Genomic DNA, 22,277 nt, shown 5'->3' with positions numbered 1-22,277 from the left:
GGACAGAGGAACCTGATAATCTATAGTCCATTGAGTTGCAAGGAATCAGACATGACACTGAGGAACTTAACACACACACATCTTTAATCTTATTTTATTTCTTTAAGAAGTTTTTTGATATCATTGAGTTTGTGGTAAAACTGTTTTAAGTAGATCTCATAGTTCATCTTAGTTATGTTTATATTTAATGTATTAGCCCATGAAGAGATGAAGCAGCTGTAACTCAACATTATATTAAGACATTTATTGAATTTATTTAGTATCCATCAAATCATGTTAATATGAACGTGTTATTTAAGACCACCCTTCAGGCTTCCCTTGTGGCTCAGCTGGTAAAGAATCCTCCTACAATGCGGGATACCTGGGTTCGATCCTTCGGTTGGAAAGATCCCCTGGATAAGGGAAAGGCTACCCATTCTAGCATTCTTACCTGGAGAATTCCATGAGCTGTATAGTCCATGGCGTCACAAAGTGTCAGACACGACCGAGCGACTTTCACTTTCACCAGACCTCTTGATCTTTTTTCAATGTTTATGCTTATTGGAATGTGCAGAATATATACTATACATATAAGATAATGTGAAGTTTGTGGACTTGTGATAAATTGATAACTGTATACCTGAACATGAGCTTCTCGGATTCCTTAGTCAAAAATTTGATGTTCAAAAACTATCTACATATGATTGTGATTAAATCTGTTTACAGTATCTCCTATGAGTCACATTACAGGAAAGAGGATTTTTTTTTTCTTTTCTTTTTTTGCAAAAATCATGTGAAAACCACATAACCTCTATATTTATATTGAAGTCTATATCAAAAATGTTTCTCTTGAAAAAATTTCTTCCATAATAGCAGAAAAGAAGAACCCACTTCTGAATGCCTTTTGTTTTAGGCTGAATTTCAAAGGGCTGTTCTTGGTATTGTTACACTAAGCACCTACTCTGTAAGATTAATGGGACTCTGTAGTTTGTCTTTATTTCTTTAAATTGCTTTGAAAATTACTAAAATTTCAGTATAGTTTTAAGAAGCAATCAATAGGATATTTTAGATAATCGGAGTATAATAAGCTTTTCAGTGTTTCTAAATGAGATTTACTGGTTTAGATTTCAACTCATTTTCATAATGCCTTTCAAAGTTTTGTAAGGCGATATCTTGCAAATTCTGTAGAAAGGACTGCTTTGTTTCAAAATTGTAAATATTTAAAGAGTGATATGATTAAATATTTTCATTGATTCAATTCTGGCTCTGAGGTATGTAACAAAAGGTGTTCAGAACATCCTCACCTTGGAATGGTCTGCTAGTAAGGTACAAAGACGGTACTGATTATCCTTTATAGCATCAAAATCCATGTTACCTACTTCCATGGTGCTGAACTTTAATTTAGACAAGTAGGGAATTCTCTATTGAGGCAGGCAACAGAAGTAATACAGGCACTCTCCAGATTGAGAGTCTGAAACCTTTTTGGCCAAATTATCTCTCAATACTGTTTAATTTCTACCTTAATGTGATTAAATAATGAAAATAATCTCTGGCCCAGAGAGGAAAGATATTCCTACATTTGAAGAACCTGTCAGTGAACAAACCTCAAATCCAGTGCACCTTCTTACTACACTCTCCTACAAAAGTTGAAAAAAGAGCTCCAATCATTTTCCTTCTTATACAGATAGTACTATGAATAGTAATAGTTGAAAAGTAGTAGTTAAAATATACTATCAGAGGTAGAAGTAGCATTTTTAAAGATGTTCAAATGCTTGGTTATTAGGAAAATTCAAGTAAAGGCCACAATGATATTGCTAAAATGACTGTCAGTTCAGTTCAATGGCTCAGTCCAACTCTATGCAACCCCATGGACTGTAGCACACCAGGCTTCCCTGTCCAGCACCAATTCCTGGAGCTTGCTCAAACTCATGTGCATTGAGTCAGTGATGCCATCTAACTATCTCATCCTCTGTCATCCTCTTCTCCTGCCTTCAGTCTGTGCCAGCATCAGGGTGTTTTCCAGTAAGTCAGTTCTTCCCATCAGGTGGCCAAAGTATTGGAGCTTCAGCTTCAGCATTAGTCCTTTCAAAGAATATTCAGGACTTATTTCCTTTAGGGTTGACTGGTTGGATCCCTTTGCAGTCCAAGGTACTCTCAAGAGTCTTCTCCAATACCACAGTTCAAAAGCATCAATTCTTTGTTGCTCAGCTTTATGGTCCAACTCTCACGTCCATACATGACTACTGGAAAAAACATAGCTTCAACTTTGTCAGCAAAGCAACGTCTCTGCTTTTTAATATGCTATCTAGGTTGGTCATCACTTTCCTTCCAAGAAGTAAGCATCTTTTAATTTCATGGCAGCAGTCACCATCTGCAGTGATTTTCAAGCCCCCCAAAATAAAGTCTGCCACTGTTTCCACTATTTCCCCATCTATATGCTATGAAGTCATGGGACCGGATGTCATGATCTTAGTTTCTTGAATGTTGAGCTATAAGCCAACTTTTTTACTTTCCTCCTTCACTTTCATCAAGAGGCTCTTTAGTTCTTCTTCGCTTTCTGCCATAAGGGTGGTGCATCTGCATATCTGAGGTTATTGATATTTCTCCTGGCAATCTTGATTCCAGCTTGTGCTTCTTCCAGCCCAGCATTTCTCATGATATACTCTGCATATAAGTAAATAAGTAGGGTGACAATATACAGCCTTGACATACTCCTTTCCTATTTGGAACCAGTCTGTTGTTCCATGTGCAGTTCTAACTGTTGCTTCCTGACCTACATACAGGTTTCTCAAGAGGCAGGTCAGGTGGTCTGGTATTCCCATCTCTTTCAGAATTTTCCACAGTTTGTTGTGATCCATACAGTCAAAGGTTTTGGCATAGTCAATAAAACATAAATATCCATTCATCTGCTGATGGACATCTAGGTTGCTTCCATGTCCTGGCTATTGTAAACAGTGCTGGTGAACATTGGGGTATACGTGTCTCTTTCAATTCTGGTTTCCTCAGTGTGTATGCCCAGCAGTGGGATTGCTGGGTCATAAGGCAGTTCTATTTCCAGTTTTTTAAGGAATCTCTGCACTGTTCTCCATAGTGGCTGTACTAGTTTGCATTCCCACCAACAGTATAAGAGGGTTCCCTTTTCTCCATACCCTCTGCAGCATTTATTGCTTGTAGACTTTTGGATTGCAGCCATTCTGACTGGCGTGAAATGGTACCTCATTGTGGTTTGATTTGCATTTCTCTGATAATGAGTGATGTTGAGCATCTTTTCATGTGTTTGTTAGCCATCGCCAGTCCAGGTTCAATGAATGATACTGGATGCTTGGGGCTGGTGCACTGAGACGACCCAGAGGGATGGTATAGGGAGGGATTAGGGAGGGACTAGGGAGGGGGGTTCAGGATGGGGAACACGTGTATACCTGTGGTGGATTCATGTTGAAGTATGGCAAAGCCAATACAATATTGTAAAGTAATTAACCTCCAATTAAGTAAATTTATACTTTAAAAAATTAAAAAAAGAACCCAAGCAATGAGTTCGACCCCTGGAAACCAGTTTCAAAAATTGAGGGACTTCCCTGGTGGTACAGTGGTTAAGAATCTGCTTTGCAACATGGGGGGTATAGGTTGCATCCCTGGTTGGGGGAACTAAGATCCCACAGGCTCTGAGGCAACTACATCTGTGTACTGCAAGTACTGAAGCCCATGTGCTCTGGAAGCCACATGCCATGACTAGAGAGTCTGTGCGCCACAGTGAAAGATCCCGCATGATGCAGCAAAGATCCTTGCAGCTAAGACCTAATGCAGCCAAATAAATGAATAAATAAATAAGTAAATAAATATTTTTTTTAAATAAATAAAGTAAATAGATGTTTTTCTGGAACTCTCTTGCCTTTTTGATAATCCAGCAGATGTTGACAATTTGATCTCTGGTTCCTCTGCCTTTTCTCAAACCAGCTTGAACATCTGGAAATTCACAGTTCACGTATTGTTGAAGCCTGGTTTCGAGAATTTTGAGCATTACTTTACCAGCATGTGAGATGAGTACAATTGTGCAGTAGTTTGAGCATTATTTGGCATTGCCTTTCTTTGGGATTGGAATGGAAACTGACCTTTTCCAGATGAATTTTCCAAATTTGCTGACATGTTGAGTGCAGCACTTTCACAGCATCATCTTTTAGGGTTTGAAATAGCTGAACTGGATTTCCATAACCTCCACTAGCTTTGTTCATAGTGATGCTTCCCAAGGCCCACTTGACTTCACATTCCAGGATGTCTGGCTCTAGATGAGTGATCACACCATCATGATTATCTGGGTCATGAAGGTCTTTTTTGTACAGATCTTCTGTGTATTCTTGCGACCTCTTTTTAATATCTTCTGCTTTTGTTAGGTCCATACCATTTCTGTCCTTTATTGAGCCGTCTTTAGTTGTATGTTATTTTTCAGGAATCTAGAGTAAAGCCCTTGGGTTTGTATCCAGCTTCTCTTGAATTCCAATCTCAGCCTAACCATTTATTAGTCCTGTGAGACCTAAGCAGTTTACATAACCTCTCTGAACTCAGTTTTAATACCTGTCAAAGGTAATAACACATTTCTGAATTATTGTGCAGATCATTAATATTTACAAAGTTCCTAATATGGTGCCTGACATAGTCTCTCAAAAAATGATCAATATAATTGAAATATTTTAAATGATTCTAAATCTAGATAAATAAGGTGAATTTAACATGGTCATTTCCTCTACCCCTGTTACACACACCCAAACAAATCACTAAAATGGCTATTTTCAATTCAGTTCAGTCGCTCAGTTGAGTCCTACTCTTTGTGACCCCATGGACTGCAGCATGCCAGGCTTCCCTGTCCATCACCAACTCTAGGAGTTTGCTCAAACTCATGTCCATTGAGTCACTGATGCCTTTCAACCATCTTATCCTCTGTCGTCCTCTTCTTCTCTGCCTTCAATATTTCCCAGCATCGGGGTCTTTTCAATGAGTCATTTCTTCACATCAGGTGGCCAAAATATTGGCATCAGTCCTTCCAATAAATATTCAGGACTGATTTCCTTTACGATTGACTGGTTTGATCTCCCTGCAGTCCAAGCAACTTTCAAGAGTCTTCTCCAACACCACAGTTCAAGCATCAATTCTTCGGTGCTCAGCTTTCTTTATAGTCCAACTCTCACATCCATACATAACTACTGGAAAAACCATAGCATTGAATAGATGGACCTTTGTTGGCAATGTAAGGTCTCTGCTTTTTGATATGCTGTCTAGGTTTCTCATATCTTTTCTTCCAAGGAGCAAGTGTCTTTTAATTCCATGGCTTCAGTCACCATATGCTGTGATTTTGGAGCCCAAGAAAATAAAGTCTCACTGTTTCCCTTATTTCTCCATTTATTTGCAGTGGAGTGATGGGACTGAATGTCATGATCTGTGTTTTTGAATGTTGAGTTTTAAGGTAGCTTTTTCACTCTCATCTTTCACTGTTATCAAGAGGTTCTTTAGTTCCTCTTCACTTTCTGCCATAAGGGTGGTGCCATCTATGTATCTGAGGTTATTGATATTTCTTCTCGCAATCTTGATTCCAGCTTGTACTTCACCCAGCCCAGCATTTCACATGATGTACTCTGTATAGAATTTAAATAAGCGCAGTGACGATATACAGCCTTAACCTACTGCTTTCCTGTTTTGGGACCAATCTGTTGTTCCATGTCCAGCTCACTGGACATGTTGCTTCTTGACCTGCATATGGATTTCTCAGGAGGCAGGTAAGGTGGTCTAGTATTCCCCTCTCTTGGACAATTTTCCACAGTTTGTTGTGATCTATCTACACAGTCAAAGTCTTTGGCGTAATCAGTAAAGCATAAGTAGATGTTTTTCTGGCACTCTCTTGCTTTTTCTATTATCCAACGGATGGTGGCAATTTGATCTCTGGTTCCTCTGCCTTTTATAAATCCAGCATCAACATCTGGAGGTTTACCTGTTGAAGCCTGGCTTGGAGGATTTTGAGCATTACTCTGCTAATGTGTGAGATGAGTGCAATTGTACCATAGTTTGAACAGTCTTTAGCATTGACCTTCATTGGGATTGGAATGAAAACTGACTTTCCAGTCCTGTGACCAGTGTTGAGTTTTCCAAATTTCCTGGCCTATTGAGTGCAGCACTTTAACAGCATCATCTTTTAGGATTTGAAATAGCTCAACTGGAATTCCATCACCTCGGCTAGCTGTGTTCATAGTGATGTTTCCTAAGGGCCACTGGACTTCATTTTCCAGAATGTCTGGCTCTAGGTTAGTGATCACACCATTGAGGTTATCTGGGTCATGAAGACCTTTTTTGTATAGTTCTGTGTATTCTTGCCAGCTGTTCTGATATCTTCTTTTTCTGTTAGGTCCATACTGTTTCTGTCCTTTATTGAGCCCATCTTTGCATGAAATATTCCTTTTTTATCTTTAATTTTCTTAAGGATATCTCTAGTCTTTCCTGTTCTATTGTTATACTCTCTTTCTTTGCTTTGATCACTGAGGAAGGCTTTCTTATCTCTCCTTGCTATTCTTTGGAACTCTGCATTCAAATGGATATATCTTTCCTTTTCTCCTTTGTTTTTGCATCCCTTCTTTTCATAGCTATTTGTAAGGCCTCCTCTGACAGCCGTTTTACTTTTTTGCATTTCTTTTTCTTGGGGATGGTCTTGATCTCTGTCTCCTGTACAGTGTCCCAAACCTCTGTCCATAGTTCATCAGGCACTCTGTCTATCAGATCTAGTCCCTTAAATGTATTTCTCACTTCCACTGTATAATCATAAGGGTTTTGATTTAGGTCATACCTGAACGGTCTAGTGGTTTTTCCTACTTTCTTCAATTTTAGTCTGAATTTGGCAATAAGGAGTTCATGATCTGAGCCGCAGTCAGCTTCTGGTCTTGTTTTTGTTGACTGTATGGGGCTTCTCCACCTTTGGCTGCAAAGAATATATTCAGATTATAATATATTTTGATTTCAGTGATGACCATTGGGTGATTTCTATGTGTAGTGTTCTCTTGATCTTAGTTTTTTGAATGTTGAGTTTTATCCAACGTTTTCACTCTCCTCTTTCACCTTCATCAAGAGGCTCTTCAGTTCCTCTTCACCTTCTACAATAAGGGCTGTGTCATCTGCATATCTGAGGTTATTGATATTTCTCCTGGCAATCTTGATTCTAGCTTGTGCTTCATCTACCCCACCATTTCTCATGATGTTTTGTCTATAGAAGTTAAATAAGCAGGGTGACAGTATACAGCCTTGATGTACTACTTTCCCAATTTGAAACCGGTTCGTTGTTCCATGTCCAGTTCTAACTGTTGCTTCTTGACCTGCATACAGATTTCTCAGAAGGCAGCTAAGGTAGTCTAGTATTCCCATCTCTCGAAGAATTTTCCACAGTTTATTATTATCTACAGAGTCAAAGGCTTTGGGAAGAGTAATTAATGAAGCAGCTGTAGATGTTTTTCTGGAATTGTCTTGCTTTTTCTATGATCCACTGGATGTTGGCAATTTGATCGCTGGTTCCTCTGCCTTTTCTAAATCCAGTTTGAACATCTAGAAGTTCACAGTTCACATACTGTTGAAGACTGGCTTGGAGAATTTTGAGCATTTCTTTGCTAGCATGTGAGATAAGTGCAATTGTCTTGTAGTTTGAACATTGTTTGGCATTACCTTTCTTTGAGATTGGAATGAAAATTGACCTTCTCCCATACCATTAAATATCTTTTTCAATCATCTTTCCTAATAGCAATGGATATTTATTCAAAGAATCTTTGTAATATTATTCTGAAAAAAAAAAAAATCAAAAGCTGATTACCGAAATCCTTTTAAAGCCAAATGGAAGTGAGGTCTTACCAGTTATAATACTTATATCTTGTAGCTTTAGTAACTAGGTAATACTGGCACTGCTTTTAGCTTTTAAATGATTATTGCTGCTGAAAATGAGTATATAGAGTAATTATTGCTGAAGCTCTTCCTTCAAAACCTGAAAATTTCTTAGCCTCTCTGCGTCTCACATAACTCACTCTGAAAAATGAGGAAGACTGTCATTCAGTTTATTTAGTTTCTTGTGTTTATTATGGTACAATTACATGTAAAACACTTTTAACAGTGTCTGAAACTTTAAAGTGCTCAAAATGTTAGCTATTATTTTATATGTATGTGTATATATACACATACACACACAAACACACACACACACACACACACACACATATATGGTAGTTACTTTGTATTTTCTCCAGTAGAGCTATAATTTTACTTAAGGTGTATTTTATGTAGGGTGCTTCTTTCAAATAATTATCCTGAGTTTATTTTGGCTCAAACAAACTTAAAAATAGTGTTTTATTATAGTGTACTTCAGAATTAAGAAATGAAGTTCAGAAATGAATTTTCTAATCCTTGCATTGTCATTTTTAGCTACTGTATCATCTTTTACTAGTTCTTGTTGGACCCTTGGAGAAATGTGGCCTCTTAGTAGTTTAGTCGCTAAATCTTGTCCAATTCTTTGTGACCCCATGGACTGTAGCCCACCAGGCTCCCCTGTTCATGGAGTTTCTCAGGCAAGAGTACTAGAGAGGACTGTCATTTCCTTCTCCTGGGAATCTTCCCAACTCAGGGATTGAACCTGCATCTCCTGTATTGGCAGGTGGATTCCTTACCACTGTGCCACAAGAGAAGCATCAGAGAAACGTGGCCTACTTATAGTTAATTACTTACTGATTTCCATTAGTCTGATTTATTATCTTAACTGTTCATTTTAAGAAGAAATCACTTTCAATATTATTGACGACTCTTAAAAATTTCTTCTATAGTTTAATTCTGGTAATTTTTACTTGTTCCATTTTTGCTATGTTTACCTCATTTCAAAGCCTAAATTGAATATTTTCAGTCTCAAGTGAGAATTGTACTTACCATTTTTGTGTCTAATTATTTGCCTGGTTAAACATTTTATCATGTGTGTTTTATAAAGAGCATTAGATGTTGTTTCTGACTTTATGAAATTCTGTGTGCATTTAGACTTTCAAAGAATATAACATTAAAGTCTTAGTTATTATATATCATATGCTAGGCTTACTGATTTATTATTCAAATGATTTCCACAAATTCATAGGATACCAACAATTTTTCATCATGGTGTCATGATTTATATTGCAATGTAAATTTGTTTTTAAAGAAAAATCACATTTTTCTTGTAATTTTTCTTATTGTAACTTTTCCTATCTTGTAAATTAAGATAAAAGCATTAAAATTAAAAATAGAAATCATAGATTATCTTAAATTTCTGTTTGGTCACTTACTCTCAACTTAGATTATCTGCCTGAAAGCTATTTCAATCAGAACAACTTTGAATGAAATAGGTCTGCTTTAAAATACTGAGTATCTGAAATTGGTTCATATTTAAAGGAGGCTCTTATGTATATAGTTCTAAATCTGAGAAAATATTTTATTTGCCTTTAGTAACTGAGGAGAAATCTGTGTGAATGGGAATACATATGTTTCGCTTTTCCTGATAGCGCTGTTCAAAACAAATATCTGGCTTATGTATATTGAGGTGTTGAGGCCATAGAGGTCAAATTTTCTCAACAAAACTTCATTCAAACTCCAAGTTTGAATAATGATAATTTGATGAAGACTCTGTGTGCTTTTTTACTAGTACAGAATAAAAATGAATACATGAACTCTGTATTCTTTAACAGTAGCTATCATAATAATATTCCTTTGATACTTTCATAGATTTATTTATATTTTTTGAATCTGTAGTAAAATCTTAGGATGAGACTACTGATCTTTCAATTTCTTTAACACTACTTTACTAGAAACACAAATATTCTGTTAGGATAATTTTTCATGAGGCAGACATCAGTTATAATCTGATTGCTCTCACTGTAAGCTAATAATAATAATAATTTTAATGAGTATATTTTCCAAGTTTAATTTTAGAAAAGAACATTTTATCATTTTCTGATTCACTTCATATTTGGAATATCTTTCAGATTAGATTTCATGTCATCTACTCTACTGAATTTGGGGATGAAAAAAGTATGTCTTGACTGATGAAAGAAATGGGAATTCAGATTTTTTGGCTCCTAAGCCCTCATTTTAGCCAGCTTTCTTATTTCCCCTGGTAACTACTTCAGATGAATTCCACCAGGTGTTCTCCGTGTTGGTAGGTTATCTATCTCAGAGCCATAATCTTAATGCAGTTAACTTTGCTTGTAGCATCAGAGGCTCCTTGAAATGCTTGACACAGAGAAGGAACTGTTAAAAGGAAAAATAAAGGAAGCTTTGACTCAGCAATCTCAAGAACAGAAGGTAATATTTTAATTTTGCTTACAGTGTGGAAAGAATGTTCTGTTGCCCCAAATAATACTGTAATGTCTAACCATCTTATCATTTACAGGAAATATTGGAAAAATGTTTGGAGGAAGAAAGGCAAAAAAATAAAGAAGCATTAATATCTGCTGCAAAGGTATTTCTATCTGCAAAGTTTATTGTGAAGTTTAATTCCAATACTTTTTATTAGTTCAATTGCTTTTATGTTTACCCCACCTCAAAGCCTAAAGTGAATGTTGTTGGTCTCATGTAAGAATTGTTTTTGTTATATTTATGCCTAAGTATTTACCTGGTATAGACCCATCAGTAATAAATTTCTTTGTAAGTAAGTGGAATTAATAAACTGAGTTCATTAATGGTATAGTCAGTGCACTTTTAAAATATTTCATTCCAGAAAATTCAAAATTTTTTTTCCTCTTCTGCTGTTTGTATTCTTATTAAACATACATTACATACAAGATAATGATATTGAAATGCTTTACATTTAGATTATCAATCATGTTAAAAACAATAGATCTACATAGGCGCAACAATATCCACTTGGTATTTGACAGGTATCACACAAGTATTAAGTATATGTGTTTATTTGTATGTGCATATGTGTTTATCAAGGTGAATGATTTTTAAAGCCAACTTTGAAATAAATCATCTGGATAGTATATGCATAGATTTTAAATATATGTATGCTAATGCATACATATGTTGACCTGAAATACACCATCAGATATTTGTCCAACAAAAGTATGTTTTTTCATTATTATGATTGAATTTCAGTTTGGGGTGTGCTAGCATGGCAAGCCACATATAAATTCCCATGTGGCAATAAGAACACTTTAATAGAGAGGAAAGGAAGTTGTAAGGTTTGCAGGAAATAGAGAGTTCATGGCTTGTCGTTGGCTGAGTCCCTGGCAGGAAAGAAGAGGAGGTCTTTCTTCTTCCTCTTGGGCTCTACTATAGTTGCAGGGTGTGACAGCTCCCTCTTAAAGGGGTCTCCTGACACTATTTAATTGATGTTTCTGTTTCTGAATTTTTTTACGTTTTCCCCTTTGATCAAGATCTTTCTCTGAAAACATCACAGATTAAGAACCATGGTTTCTGGTTTCAGCAATTTTTGTCCATCATTGTCAGAAGCAAAGTGGTGCAGTTTGGAGAACTATTGCAGTTGCATTCAAGTAAGAAGGAGGGGTAGGAAGGAGACATCTTAGGCAGTTTTTATCTAAAGTCTATATGTTATCAAGATTGTAGACATCAGAGATCATCTGAAGTGTTATGTCATCATCATCAAAGGTTTGATGACAAACTTCTAACAAGCCTGATCTAGGTATCTAGGGAAAGCTGTCTCATCAGATGTCATTGACTTCATTTCCAGGACGTCTTTACTTTGAGGTCACCAGATGATATGCATGACCAGTTGGGGTTCCATGCTTTCTTAAGCTGTGTACTGTGAATCCAAGAGTCTATTCCTTGGAGTTTGATAGTGCAGAGGCTAGTTATCAGTGCCTGATAGGGGCCTCTCCAGTGAGGTGGAAGAGCATTCTTCTGGAAGTATGTCTTCCAATAGGCAAATCTCCAGGTGCAAGGTATGATGCTTAAGGTCGTCACCTCTCAAGGGTATGTTGTGAAAAGGTTTCCTCTACCAGAGCATAGTTGTTCTTCATGGAAACATGTTCTTCATGGTTGTTCTTAATGGAAACAACTAGGCTTTTGCAATATTGGAGTATCTCCCCTTTTGTTAGTTGTGAGTCCAAAAAGGCAGGAGCCAAGTGCATTGGATGTCTTGTGACTGTCTTGGAGGGTGAGATTTTAGTTGTGACATTTGGAATGATTTAATTGTGCCATGCAAACTCTTTGGTCCTGCATGCCATAACTGAAGATCCCGTATGCCACAGCAAGATCAAAGGCCCCACATGCTGTAACTTAGACCAGGTACAGCAAAGTAAATAAATAAATATTTTTCAAGAGGGGTGAGCATTATATGAGTTCCAAAAGGGGTGGACCTGGGATTTAGAAAGAAATTTTGCTAACTGAATCTCAGTATGCTATGAGTATATTCAACTAAGCCAGAAGGATTGAGAGTGGTAAGCACAGTGAATGGCCTACTTTCTCTACCTTGCTTAGATTGAAGAAAGCAGGAAAACCTGAATTTTGCAATAAGGAACTCATGGTCTGAGCCACAGTCAGCTCCAGGTGTTGATTTTGCTGACTGTATAGAGCTTCTCCATCTTTGACTGTAAAGAACGTAATCAGCCTGATTTTGGCATTGATCGTCTGGTGATATCCATGTGTAGGGGTTTCCCTGGTGGCTCAGACAGTAAAGAATTCATCTGTAATCAGGAGACCTGACTTTGATCCCTGGGTCAAGAAGATTTCCCAGAGAAAGGAATAGCTCCCTACTCCAGTATTCTTGCCTGGAGAATTCCATGGACAGAGGAGCCTGGTGGGCTAGAGTCCAAGGGGTTGCAAAGAATTGTAGATGACTGAGGGACTAACACTTTGGTGTCCATGTGTCGAGTTATCTGTGTTGTTGCAAAAGACTGTTTGGTATGATCAGTGTGTTCTCTGGACAAACTGTTAGTTAGCCTTTGCCCTGCTTCATTTTGTACTCCAAGGCCACATTTCCCTGTTACTCCAAGTATCTCTTTGAGTTCTTATTCTTATATTTCAGTCCCCTATGATGAAAAGGATATCTTTTTTTGGTGTTAGTTCTAGAACGTCTTGTATATCTTCATAAAACTGGCCAACTACAGCTTCTTCAGCATTAGTGGTCAGGGCATAGACTTGGATTACTATGATGTTGAATGGCTTGCCTTGGAAATGAACCAAGATCATTCTGTCATTTTTGAGATTTCACCCAAGTACTGCATTTTGGACTTTTTGTTGACTATGACGGCTACTCCATTTCTTCTAAAGGGTTCTTACCCACAGTAGTAGATGGTGCTCTGAATTAAATTCGCCATTCTCATCCATTTTAGTTCACTGATTCCTAATATGTCGATGTTCACTCTTGCCATCTCCTCCTTGACCACATCTAATTTACCTTGATTCACAGACCTGACATTCCAGGTTCCTATGTGATTTTTTTTTTTTTTTAACAGCTTCAGATTTACTTTCACCACCAGGAACATCTGCAGCTGAGTATCATTCCTCTTTTGGCCCAACCTCTTAATTATTTCTGGAACTATTAATAATTGCCCTTCACTCTCCCCCAGTAGCGTATTGGACACCTTCCAACCTGGAGGATTTATCTTCTGGTGTCATATCTTTTTGCCTTTTCATACTGTTCATGGAGTTCTCACAGCAGGAGTATTGGAGTGGTTTGCCATTCCCTCCTCCAGTGGACCACATTTTTTCAAAACTGTTCACTATAACCCATCCATCCTTGGTGTTCATGAACTTCATTGAGTTACACAAGCCCCTTCACCATGACAAGGCTGTGATCCATTTGTTGGATGATATAGAAAGCAAATGAATTCCAGAAAAATATCTACTTCTTTTCACTGACTACACTAAAGTCTTTGACTGTGTGGATCACAACAAACTAGAAAATTCTTAAAGAGATGAAAATAGCAGACCACTTTACCTGTCCCCTGAGAAACCTGTATGCAGGTCAAGAAGCAACGGACCTGGACATGGTACAGCTGACTGGTTCATGGAAAAGGAGAAGACAAGGCTATATATTGTCATTTTGCTTATTTAACTTATATGCATAGTACATCATGCAAAATGCCAGGGTAGATGAAGCACAAGCTGGATTCAAGGATGCTGGGAGAAATAGCAACAACCTCCAGTTACGCAGAAGATGCTACTCTAATGGGAGAGAGTGAGGAGGCATTAAAGAGCCTCTTGATGAGGTGGAGACAGGAGAGTTACAAAGCTAGCTTGAAACTCATGGCATGAAAAAACTAATATCATGGCATCCAGTCCCATCACTTCATGGCAAATAGAAGGGGGAAAAATGGAAACAGTGACAGATTTTCTTTTCTTGGGCTCTAAAATCACTGCATACAGTGACTACAGCCATGAAATTAAGACACTTGCTCCTTGGAAGAAAGCTATGACAAACCTAGACAGTGTATTAAAAAGCAAGGACATCACTTTACTGACAAAAGTCCATATAATCAAAGCTATGGTTTTTCTAGTAGTCGTATGTGGATGTGAGAGGCAGACCATACATAAAGAAGGCTGAGGGTTGAAGAATTGATGCTTTTGATTATGGTGCTGGAGAAGACTCTTGAGTCCCTTGGACTTCAAGGAGATCAAACCAGTCAATCCTAAAGGAAATAATTCTAAATATTCACTGGAAGGACTGATTCTGAACCTGAAGCTCCAATACTTTGGCCATCTGATGTAAAGAGCCAACTCATTGGAAAATACCTTGATGCTGGGAAAGATTGAAGGCAAAAGGAGAAGGTTGCAGCAGAGAATGAGATGATAGACACAATGGGCATGAGTTTGGGCAAACTCCAGCACATAGTGAAGGACAGAGAAGCCTGGCATGCTGCAGTCCATGGAGTCCGCAAAGGGTTGGACATGGCTTAGTGACTAAGTAGCAACAAACAACAAGCACAGTGAAAATGTTTTAAAACCAGCCAAACAGCACAAACTTGTTGAAGTGCATAGCCAGTAAAATGGATTTTTAGATCACTATGATGTTTGAAATGAGCTCCTCAGGTAGGGACAAACTTTTCTAAAAGTACCTTAGCCACAGAAGAGAGAATATCCTGTCTGTGAGGGGAGGCTTCTTTCAGTCCACTCTGAAATCTGTAGACCATGAATAAAAGAAGTTCATTAGAGATCCTCACTATTTGAACCACAGCAAGAGCTGCATTATAGTAATGAGATGGAACCCTGAGACTATGTATGCCTTTGTTGTTGGTTAAGACAGGAAGAGATTCATCCTCAATCACGAAAAATATTTCTCCAAGCCAACTGAAAGGGAGGACTGGGAAGAGACCCTGTAGTTCCTCAAAACCCTGCAACTGAGAATTGAAAGGACAAGGGAAAGGCTGATTAGAGGATCGAAAACACTCAAAATACTTAAATTTGTAACAGTCTTTTCCAGTGGCCTGGCTCTTTGCAATTATAGCAGAAACTGGGAAGGTTTTGGTTTCATTTAGAAGTCTTCATTTGCTGGATTTGAAGATTAGGAAACCTGGTATTCTTCTTTTCCAGTGACTCATCTAGAGTGTGAGAGAGCTGGTTTGCTAGATTAATTAAGTCTGAAGTAGACATAGTTTTCCATTCCATCCTCGTCCTTTTTACTAGACGGAAAGAAAGAGGTCCCAGTTCAGCCTATTAATAATACAAAATTCAAAGCTGCCTGGGTGGAATCAACATCTGAAGGATGACCAGAATTTTCTTAAAAGCATTCTGAAGTTGATTATAGTAGTCATAAAAAGGGTCATCCAATTTTTGTGTGCAATCCTGAATTCTGTTTCAATTGACAGGTTTTGGAAAAGCCCCAGGAATTGCTCGATGAAGTCATCTAATGATTGCCTGACCTTTCAGGATTTTCCCAGTTAGCGGTTTTCATCCTATGCTGGGCCTGGCCTTAACCAACAAGCATATGAACTAGCTGACATGAGTCAGAGGAACACTGTTGATAAGTTTGAATGACTGTATTAAATTCCTTAGCAAATGTATGAGGATCTTCAGTTTACTTTGAGAAAATATTTTATTATGACTTGCAGTTCAGGTTTAGTTCAGAGAATATAAGAAATTAAAGGTTTAACTTCTGGATCCTCAGAAGGCTTAGTTTTACAAGAAAAGTTCTGAATATTTCAGAGGAAAATGGGGTGGGAAGAGTTTTAGAAAAAAGGGTAAGTTTGATAGGATAATTACTATGGGATATAGAGGAGGCATCAAGGGCACAGAAAGGTGGGAGGAAGACAATGCCAGAGGCAGAGTCTGGGCAAGAAGATCCAAGGATGAGAAAGATAGTGCTGGGGAAACCAAGGAAGAAGAGCCTGAGGCTTTCTGAACCATTTCATCTTTCCTTAGTTGTTTGTTTGCCTCAGTTAATCTTAAAATCTTATTTTGCACAAAGGCTATTTTCAGCTTTGGATAATGGTGAGAAGTCTTAAGATACCAATCAAAACAGGCGTACCACTCTGTTCTGAAAGGTTTTGAACTGTTGTGATCTAATTCAGTTTTAAGGAAATTAAGTTTAGGAATTTCAAAACTTTCCCATAATGGCCACTGATATTCTAACTTGTCTTTAGTCCGGTCAGTTTTTCTTTTTTTCTTCTCTTTGTTTCAAAAATGAGCATAAGGAGGATTAGAACTATTGTTTTTAAAGATCAGTTTAGCTGGAGTCCCTGTAGGGAGAGTGACCTCAAAATACTTAGATAAGTGGTATCTCATTTCTCAGAGGATTTTCTCTAGATTAAAAGGACAATTTCAAACAGTTTAACAGCTTGCAGCTCAAACAGCGTGTAAGCTATCACCAGTCAGTTCTAAGGAGACAGCATGGCCCTGGAAGAACCAGGCCTAGGGCCTTTTCAGTCAATTTCCAGAGAAAAGTCCCTTCCAAAGAATTGGCCAAAGGATGAAAAACATACAGTTTCAGTGAAGAAGTCATTATTCCCAAAGGAACAGACTAAAGGCATTTCCAGCCAGCTTCAATGCAAACAGTCTGAACTCAAAATCAGACTGAAGCACCAAATGCATGCAGAACAAGGCCTTTAGCAGAAATGCAAAACCTTAAAACAGAGTCTGAATAAAACCTAGAGAGCCTCAAACACAAAGAAGGCATGAACTTAGGATCAAGGAGAAAAGTGTACCTGCAAAACTCCAATCAGTGAGAAAGCAGTGACAGTGGGTTCCACATCTGTTCAGTAGACCCAGAGCCTTCAGGCGTCTTCTCTGATCCCTATGCAGGCCACTAACATGTTGACCTAAAATAAATAGAATGCCAGATATTTCTCCGACGATGATGCATCTGTTCAGGATTGTCAGGGAATTGCAATTAAGGGTCTACAACCATATTGTGAGCCATGTGCAAGTCCCCATACCGGCAGGGAGGAAGAAGAAAGGGAAGTTGGGAGGGCCATGGTGAACAGAGTCCATGGCATTTCATGGGCTGAGTTCTCACCAGGAAAGTAGAGGAGTCTTGCTTCTTCCCATTGGGCTCTGCCATGTCACAACATGTTCTATCTTACGGTCTCCTGACACTATTTAATTGAAGTTTCTGTTTACTAATTTTTTTTTAACACAAATAGAGCTCTGAGTGTTGCATTTGAGATTTATATTTAAATTTAGCAAACAAATGTTGAAAGTCTCCTATGTACAAATCACTATGCTGGGGTGGATGTTCAAGAATGACTATGATTGTGTCTTTTTCTTAAAGAATTTACAATCAGATTAAGAAACCTTCGTTATATACTAATAAGGTAAAAAGGAACGCATTAAATATTATGAGTGCATAGATTGTGTTTCCATGTCACAGTAGTTTTTAATGGTAAATTTCTTTTGAACTGAGCCTTGAAGGATGACTAACGTTCTGAATAGTGAGTTGGAATTTTATTCCATAGAGAAGTAGAAACATTGAAATTTCCAAGTATAGGTGGGTCATAATGGTAACTGATATTAATTTGGGGGAAACTGTAGCAAGAAAGGCCAAAGCCTGAGAAGGAATTAACAGAATGTATCGGAAGTCTGGGTAAGAGATAGTGAATGGCAGAAAGAACTTGAGTAGCAGTAGTAACTTGGAAAATAATGAAAGAGCCAAATTCTGGAAATAGAAGATGGAATCAACATGTTTGGTATGGATGATACAGGAGATGGCCAAGTTGTGAACTCCCAGAGTATTCCTTCAGATCCAGAGGAAGGAAGAAGTTCCAAAGAATTGAAAACACTCAGCAGGATGCATAGAAGAATATATGTAGCATGCTGTCATGCAAACCAGGAAAAGAGAGGGCTTTACAAAATCAGAAATAATCAACTATGTAGAACATTGCTTGAGGTCATGAAAATAAGGATTAAAACAAAGAACAAAAAATACCATTTGGTATAAACAACATGGAAGGCATTGGTGTACACAGTAAGGGAGTGATTCGAAAGAATTGTGAAATAAAGCAGGAGTTAAAAAAATGATGACTGTCAGCTTTAATGGCTTTTGTCAAACTTGCTTGTGAGCTGAAAACAAGAGAAAAAGTGGTAACTCTCTCAGGAGTGGGAGGCCCATGGACTTTACTGTGTACCAAAATATGATGATTTTCTTGAGGAAAATTCTTAGGCAGCTGTTTGAGTTGCATCCAAAATGGGCTCTTTTTTCATGGAACACCATTTTACTGAATTGCTAGGGTTATGCAGACTTTAGTATGTGGCAGACACTTTCTCCAAAATAAGCAGAATGAGCCCAACACCTTAAGGGAAAAAAACCCCCCAAAACTGACAATTTTTGTTACCAATGATAAAATTAGAGATTTAAAACAAAAATTAGAAATTTGGAAGATTTATTTCTACTTTTTAATACTTAAAGACTGTTCTAATGAGATTGATGGTAATATGAAAAATGTGACTGGTTTGGTTATAATATTGAAAAATGTGTCAACATCTGAAAGAGATGCATAACTCATTGAATCAATGTTTTCCAAATAAAAAAATGTTTAAAAAATCATCTGTACAGAATTCATTCAGAAGGTAAGAAAAGATTGTAATGTAACAGTACAAGAAGTTCATTGATGTGATTTTATTTTTCTTATTGCAACTTACTGTAAGAACTACTCTTTGTTAAGTTTTGGTGTGAAATCAGAAAGAATGTCCACAGTGATCTCAACTGGATACATTTAGTATGTATAAGATACATTTTATTTTCTACTTCATATCTTTGTGAGGCTGGGTTGTTCTTACACACTTCAGCAAAAAAAATCCTGGCAGATTTAATACAGAACTCATATGAGAATCTAAGCTTTCTTCTATTAAGTCAGATAGTAACGAGGTTTACAGATATTCTTCTAACTTTTTAACTTTGGAAAATTAGTTTTTTTCATAAAATTCATTATTAATATATATTTAATGTTATTAATTTTTAATTAATTAGTTAATATGTTTATCTTCTCCTGGTTTGCATATCTAAGGTGGAAAATCTTAATTGTATAACCCATGTAAACAAAAGCTCTTAGAAGTCCTCTATAATTTTAAGAGTGTAAAGAGGTCCTAAGGCAAAATAGTTTGAAAACTGCTACTTTAAATTAAGTCTTGGTTTCTCTGAAGTTTAGAAATACCATTGAAATAAGTTGGTTATTTGTGTAAAACCAAATAATTGATTTTATTTTAAAGCAGTTATTACATATGAATTAAAAAAATAATGTCAGAAATAAACCCAGTAAGATCAAAGTTTTGTGTTTTTTAGGTTAACTCCAGTGTGTCTTATTCAAGAAATTACTGTGGTCACTAACTCAGATATTTTTGTTGTGGTCATTATTTGTTTTGAAGCTTGAGAAAGAAGTGGTGAAGGATGCAGTTTTAAAAGCTATAGAAGAAGAAAGAAAACATTTGGAAAATGTCCATGCTGAAGAAAGGGAGTTATGGAAGACTGAGCACAGAAAAGATCAAGAGGAAGTATCTCAGGCAATTCAAAAAGCTATACAAGAGCAGAGAAAAATTAGTCAGGTTAGTAAAATTAGCTCTTTATGAATATTTTCTTCCTTCTAAATTTTCTCAAAGTAACTTTGCTATTATTTTATCTTACTTAAAATCACCTTATTGGGCATAATTATTTTACTTTTGAGTTTAATATTTTAACTGAATAATTTTTAATATATCTATACTTTTCACTTTTTAATGCTGATAATTTTGCCTTTTTAGTCTATTTTCAAATAAGTCAGAATCCAAATTTATGTTTAATCACTATAACTACATTGTCTCCTCTTTGATATGCTTGTTTTCCTTTTTCACAAACACACATATGCACATAAAATCAAAGAAAATAATATATATGTGTTGAAAACAGTTTAATTAGATTCATCTAATTTGTGTAGCTATATACCTGTGAAAGTGAAAAAGTCGCTCAATCGTATCTGACTCTTTGCGACCCCATGGGCAGTAGTCTGCACCAGGCTCCTCCATCCATGGGATTTTCTAGGCAAGAGTACTGGAGTGGGTTGCCATTTCCCTCTCCAGGGAATCTTCCCCACCCAGGGATTGAACCCAGGTCTCCCGCATTGTAGACAGACGCTTTACCCTCTGAGCCACCAGGGAAGTCCTGGTGGTAGTAAAAGTTATACCTGTAGTTGGTAGTAAAAATAGAACCTCACAAGTAACCCCTGTAGTCTCAGGAAATATACACATATCAACAAATATGGCCTACATTCAAAATATCTTTTGATTACATTAATAAAGTTAAAAATTCATTAGTTTAATTTTCTGTATTTGAATTTGCATGGTTCTATTAATACTTGCATTTAGTCATCTCAGGTATGAGATAACTGAATAAATCTTTCCTCCAACAAACATAAAAAGCAAAAAATAACATTCATAGAAGTCTTTGTTTTACATGATTGTTCATTTGACCATGCTTTATAAATGTGACTGAAAGGACTTTTCTTTTCAGCTTTTGAGAACAAAAACCCAGATTTTCTTATGGCCTGTTAATTTTAATGAAGCGCTAGGAAACCGAGTGCTTCTAGTATCTAGGATCAATGTTATAGTTTTTTTTTTCTAATGTCACTTAAGTTTGTTCTCAAAAACACAAAATTACCCATTTATTATGAAAATTAAACAGATCTGTCAGTAATATCTATCTATGGTAAGAAAACAGTGTAACAGTAATGTGATAAATTTTATCTTTTTTTCTTTTTTCCACTAGCATAATGATTATTTTCTAATTCTTTCTGTAACCTATGTTAGTGTCACAAGTTTATATTGTATATATGTTTAATTGTCTGTCAGTTCAGTTGGTTGGAATTCCATGCCACTAATGTCAAGATCATTGGTTAAATCCTAATTTGGAAGAGGTTACTTAAAACTTCTTTGTGACCACAGACCACTCCTTTAACCTCACAAAGATGTGGGCTGTTAGTCACCATGAAATTGGGAAAGATGGCATGAATAAATCAGCACATGTTCATCACCCAAACTAAAAAACATAGAAGAGTAAGTTTGTGAGTTTGTAAGTATTCTTGTCTATAAGAAACATTATAGTATATGACAGATGCTGAAATTTGTTCTCTATAGGCTCAGGGTACCATGAGGACAATCCAGTCATGTCATGAATAAATATATTGTGTTTCTTTTCTTAAAAATGGATGCATATTTTGATAAAGAGAAAAAAAGTATGTGAGTGTGTGTATATGTGTGTATAATTGCCTAGTAGCTGACAGTTGACTAGAGATCCACAACAGAAAGAACAAACAGTGTTGCCAGGGAGCTCCGATAAGTGATGCGGTCCTATCAAATGTGTTCCAAGTTTTCCTTAAACAGCTCACTACTTATATTCTCACATGGTTGCAGAAAAGGCAAAACCAATATAATATTGTAAAGTAACAAAAAAAAAATTAAAAAAAAAGATAGGATGAGAGAAAAAAAAAACTACAGTGAAACAACTGGCGTTCTCTTAGCCTCTTAAAGCTTCACAGTCCTATTCTAGAAAGTTGACAAACTACTTTTCTTGGGAAGCAGATGGAGCTTATATATCTGTTACGTACTTTACTTACTTAGACCAGCAGGATAAGCCAGTAAGTTGCCATGTTCAAACTTTGGTGTTTTATATTAATAATTGAAAAGACCACCTGAAATGTTCCAAGGACTATACTTATTTCTGAGGATACAGTAGTGAGAAAAAAAAAAAAAAATCCCTTTCCTTCTTGTAAAGAAAACTCACAGGAAACTATTAAAGGTGTAATAAAATGTGAAGTAGTGATCAGGGTCATGAAGAAAAATGAAGCTATCTAAGAAGCTAAAAGTGAGGGGACCAATGTATAAATAGTGTAATCAAGTGAGGA

The 22,277-nt window shown here is 36.7% G+C and overlaps 1 protein-coding gene across 1 annotated transcript in view; it reads left to right on the top strand.

Annotated features, from left to right (window-relative positions):
• Window positions 1-22,277, top strand: part of CCDC91 (coiled-coil domain containing 91) — a 416,515-nt gene that overhangs the window by 293,462 nt on the left and 100,776 nt on the right. Inside the window, exons 9-11 of the mRNA XM_052640421.1 lie at window positions 10,219-10,311; window positions 10,400-10,468; window positions 19,771-19,947. Of these exons, the coding sequence (XP_052496381.1) occupies window positions 10,219-10,311; window positions 10,400-10,468; window positions 19,771-19,947 (339 nt within the window). The remainder of the gene's footprint in view (window positions 1-10,218; window positions 10,312-10,399; window positions 10,469-19,770; window positions 19,948-22,277) is intronic.

This window comes from Budorcas taxicolor, chromosome 5 (genome assembly GCF_023091745.1).
Source record: "Budorcas taxicolor isolate Tak-1 chromosome 5, Takin1.1, whole genome shotgun sequence".
NCBI classification, from domain to species: Eukaryota; Metazoa; Chordata; class Mammalia; order Artiodactyla; family Bovidae; genus Budorcas; species Budorcas taxicolor.
This window is presented reverse-complemented; position numbering and strand designations above follow the sequence as displayed.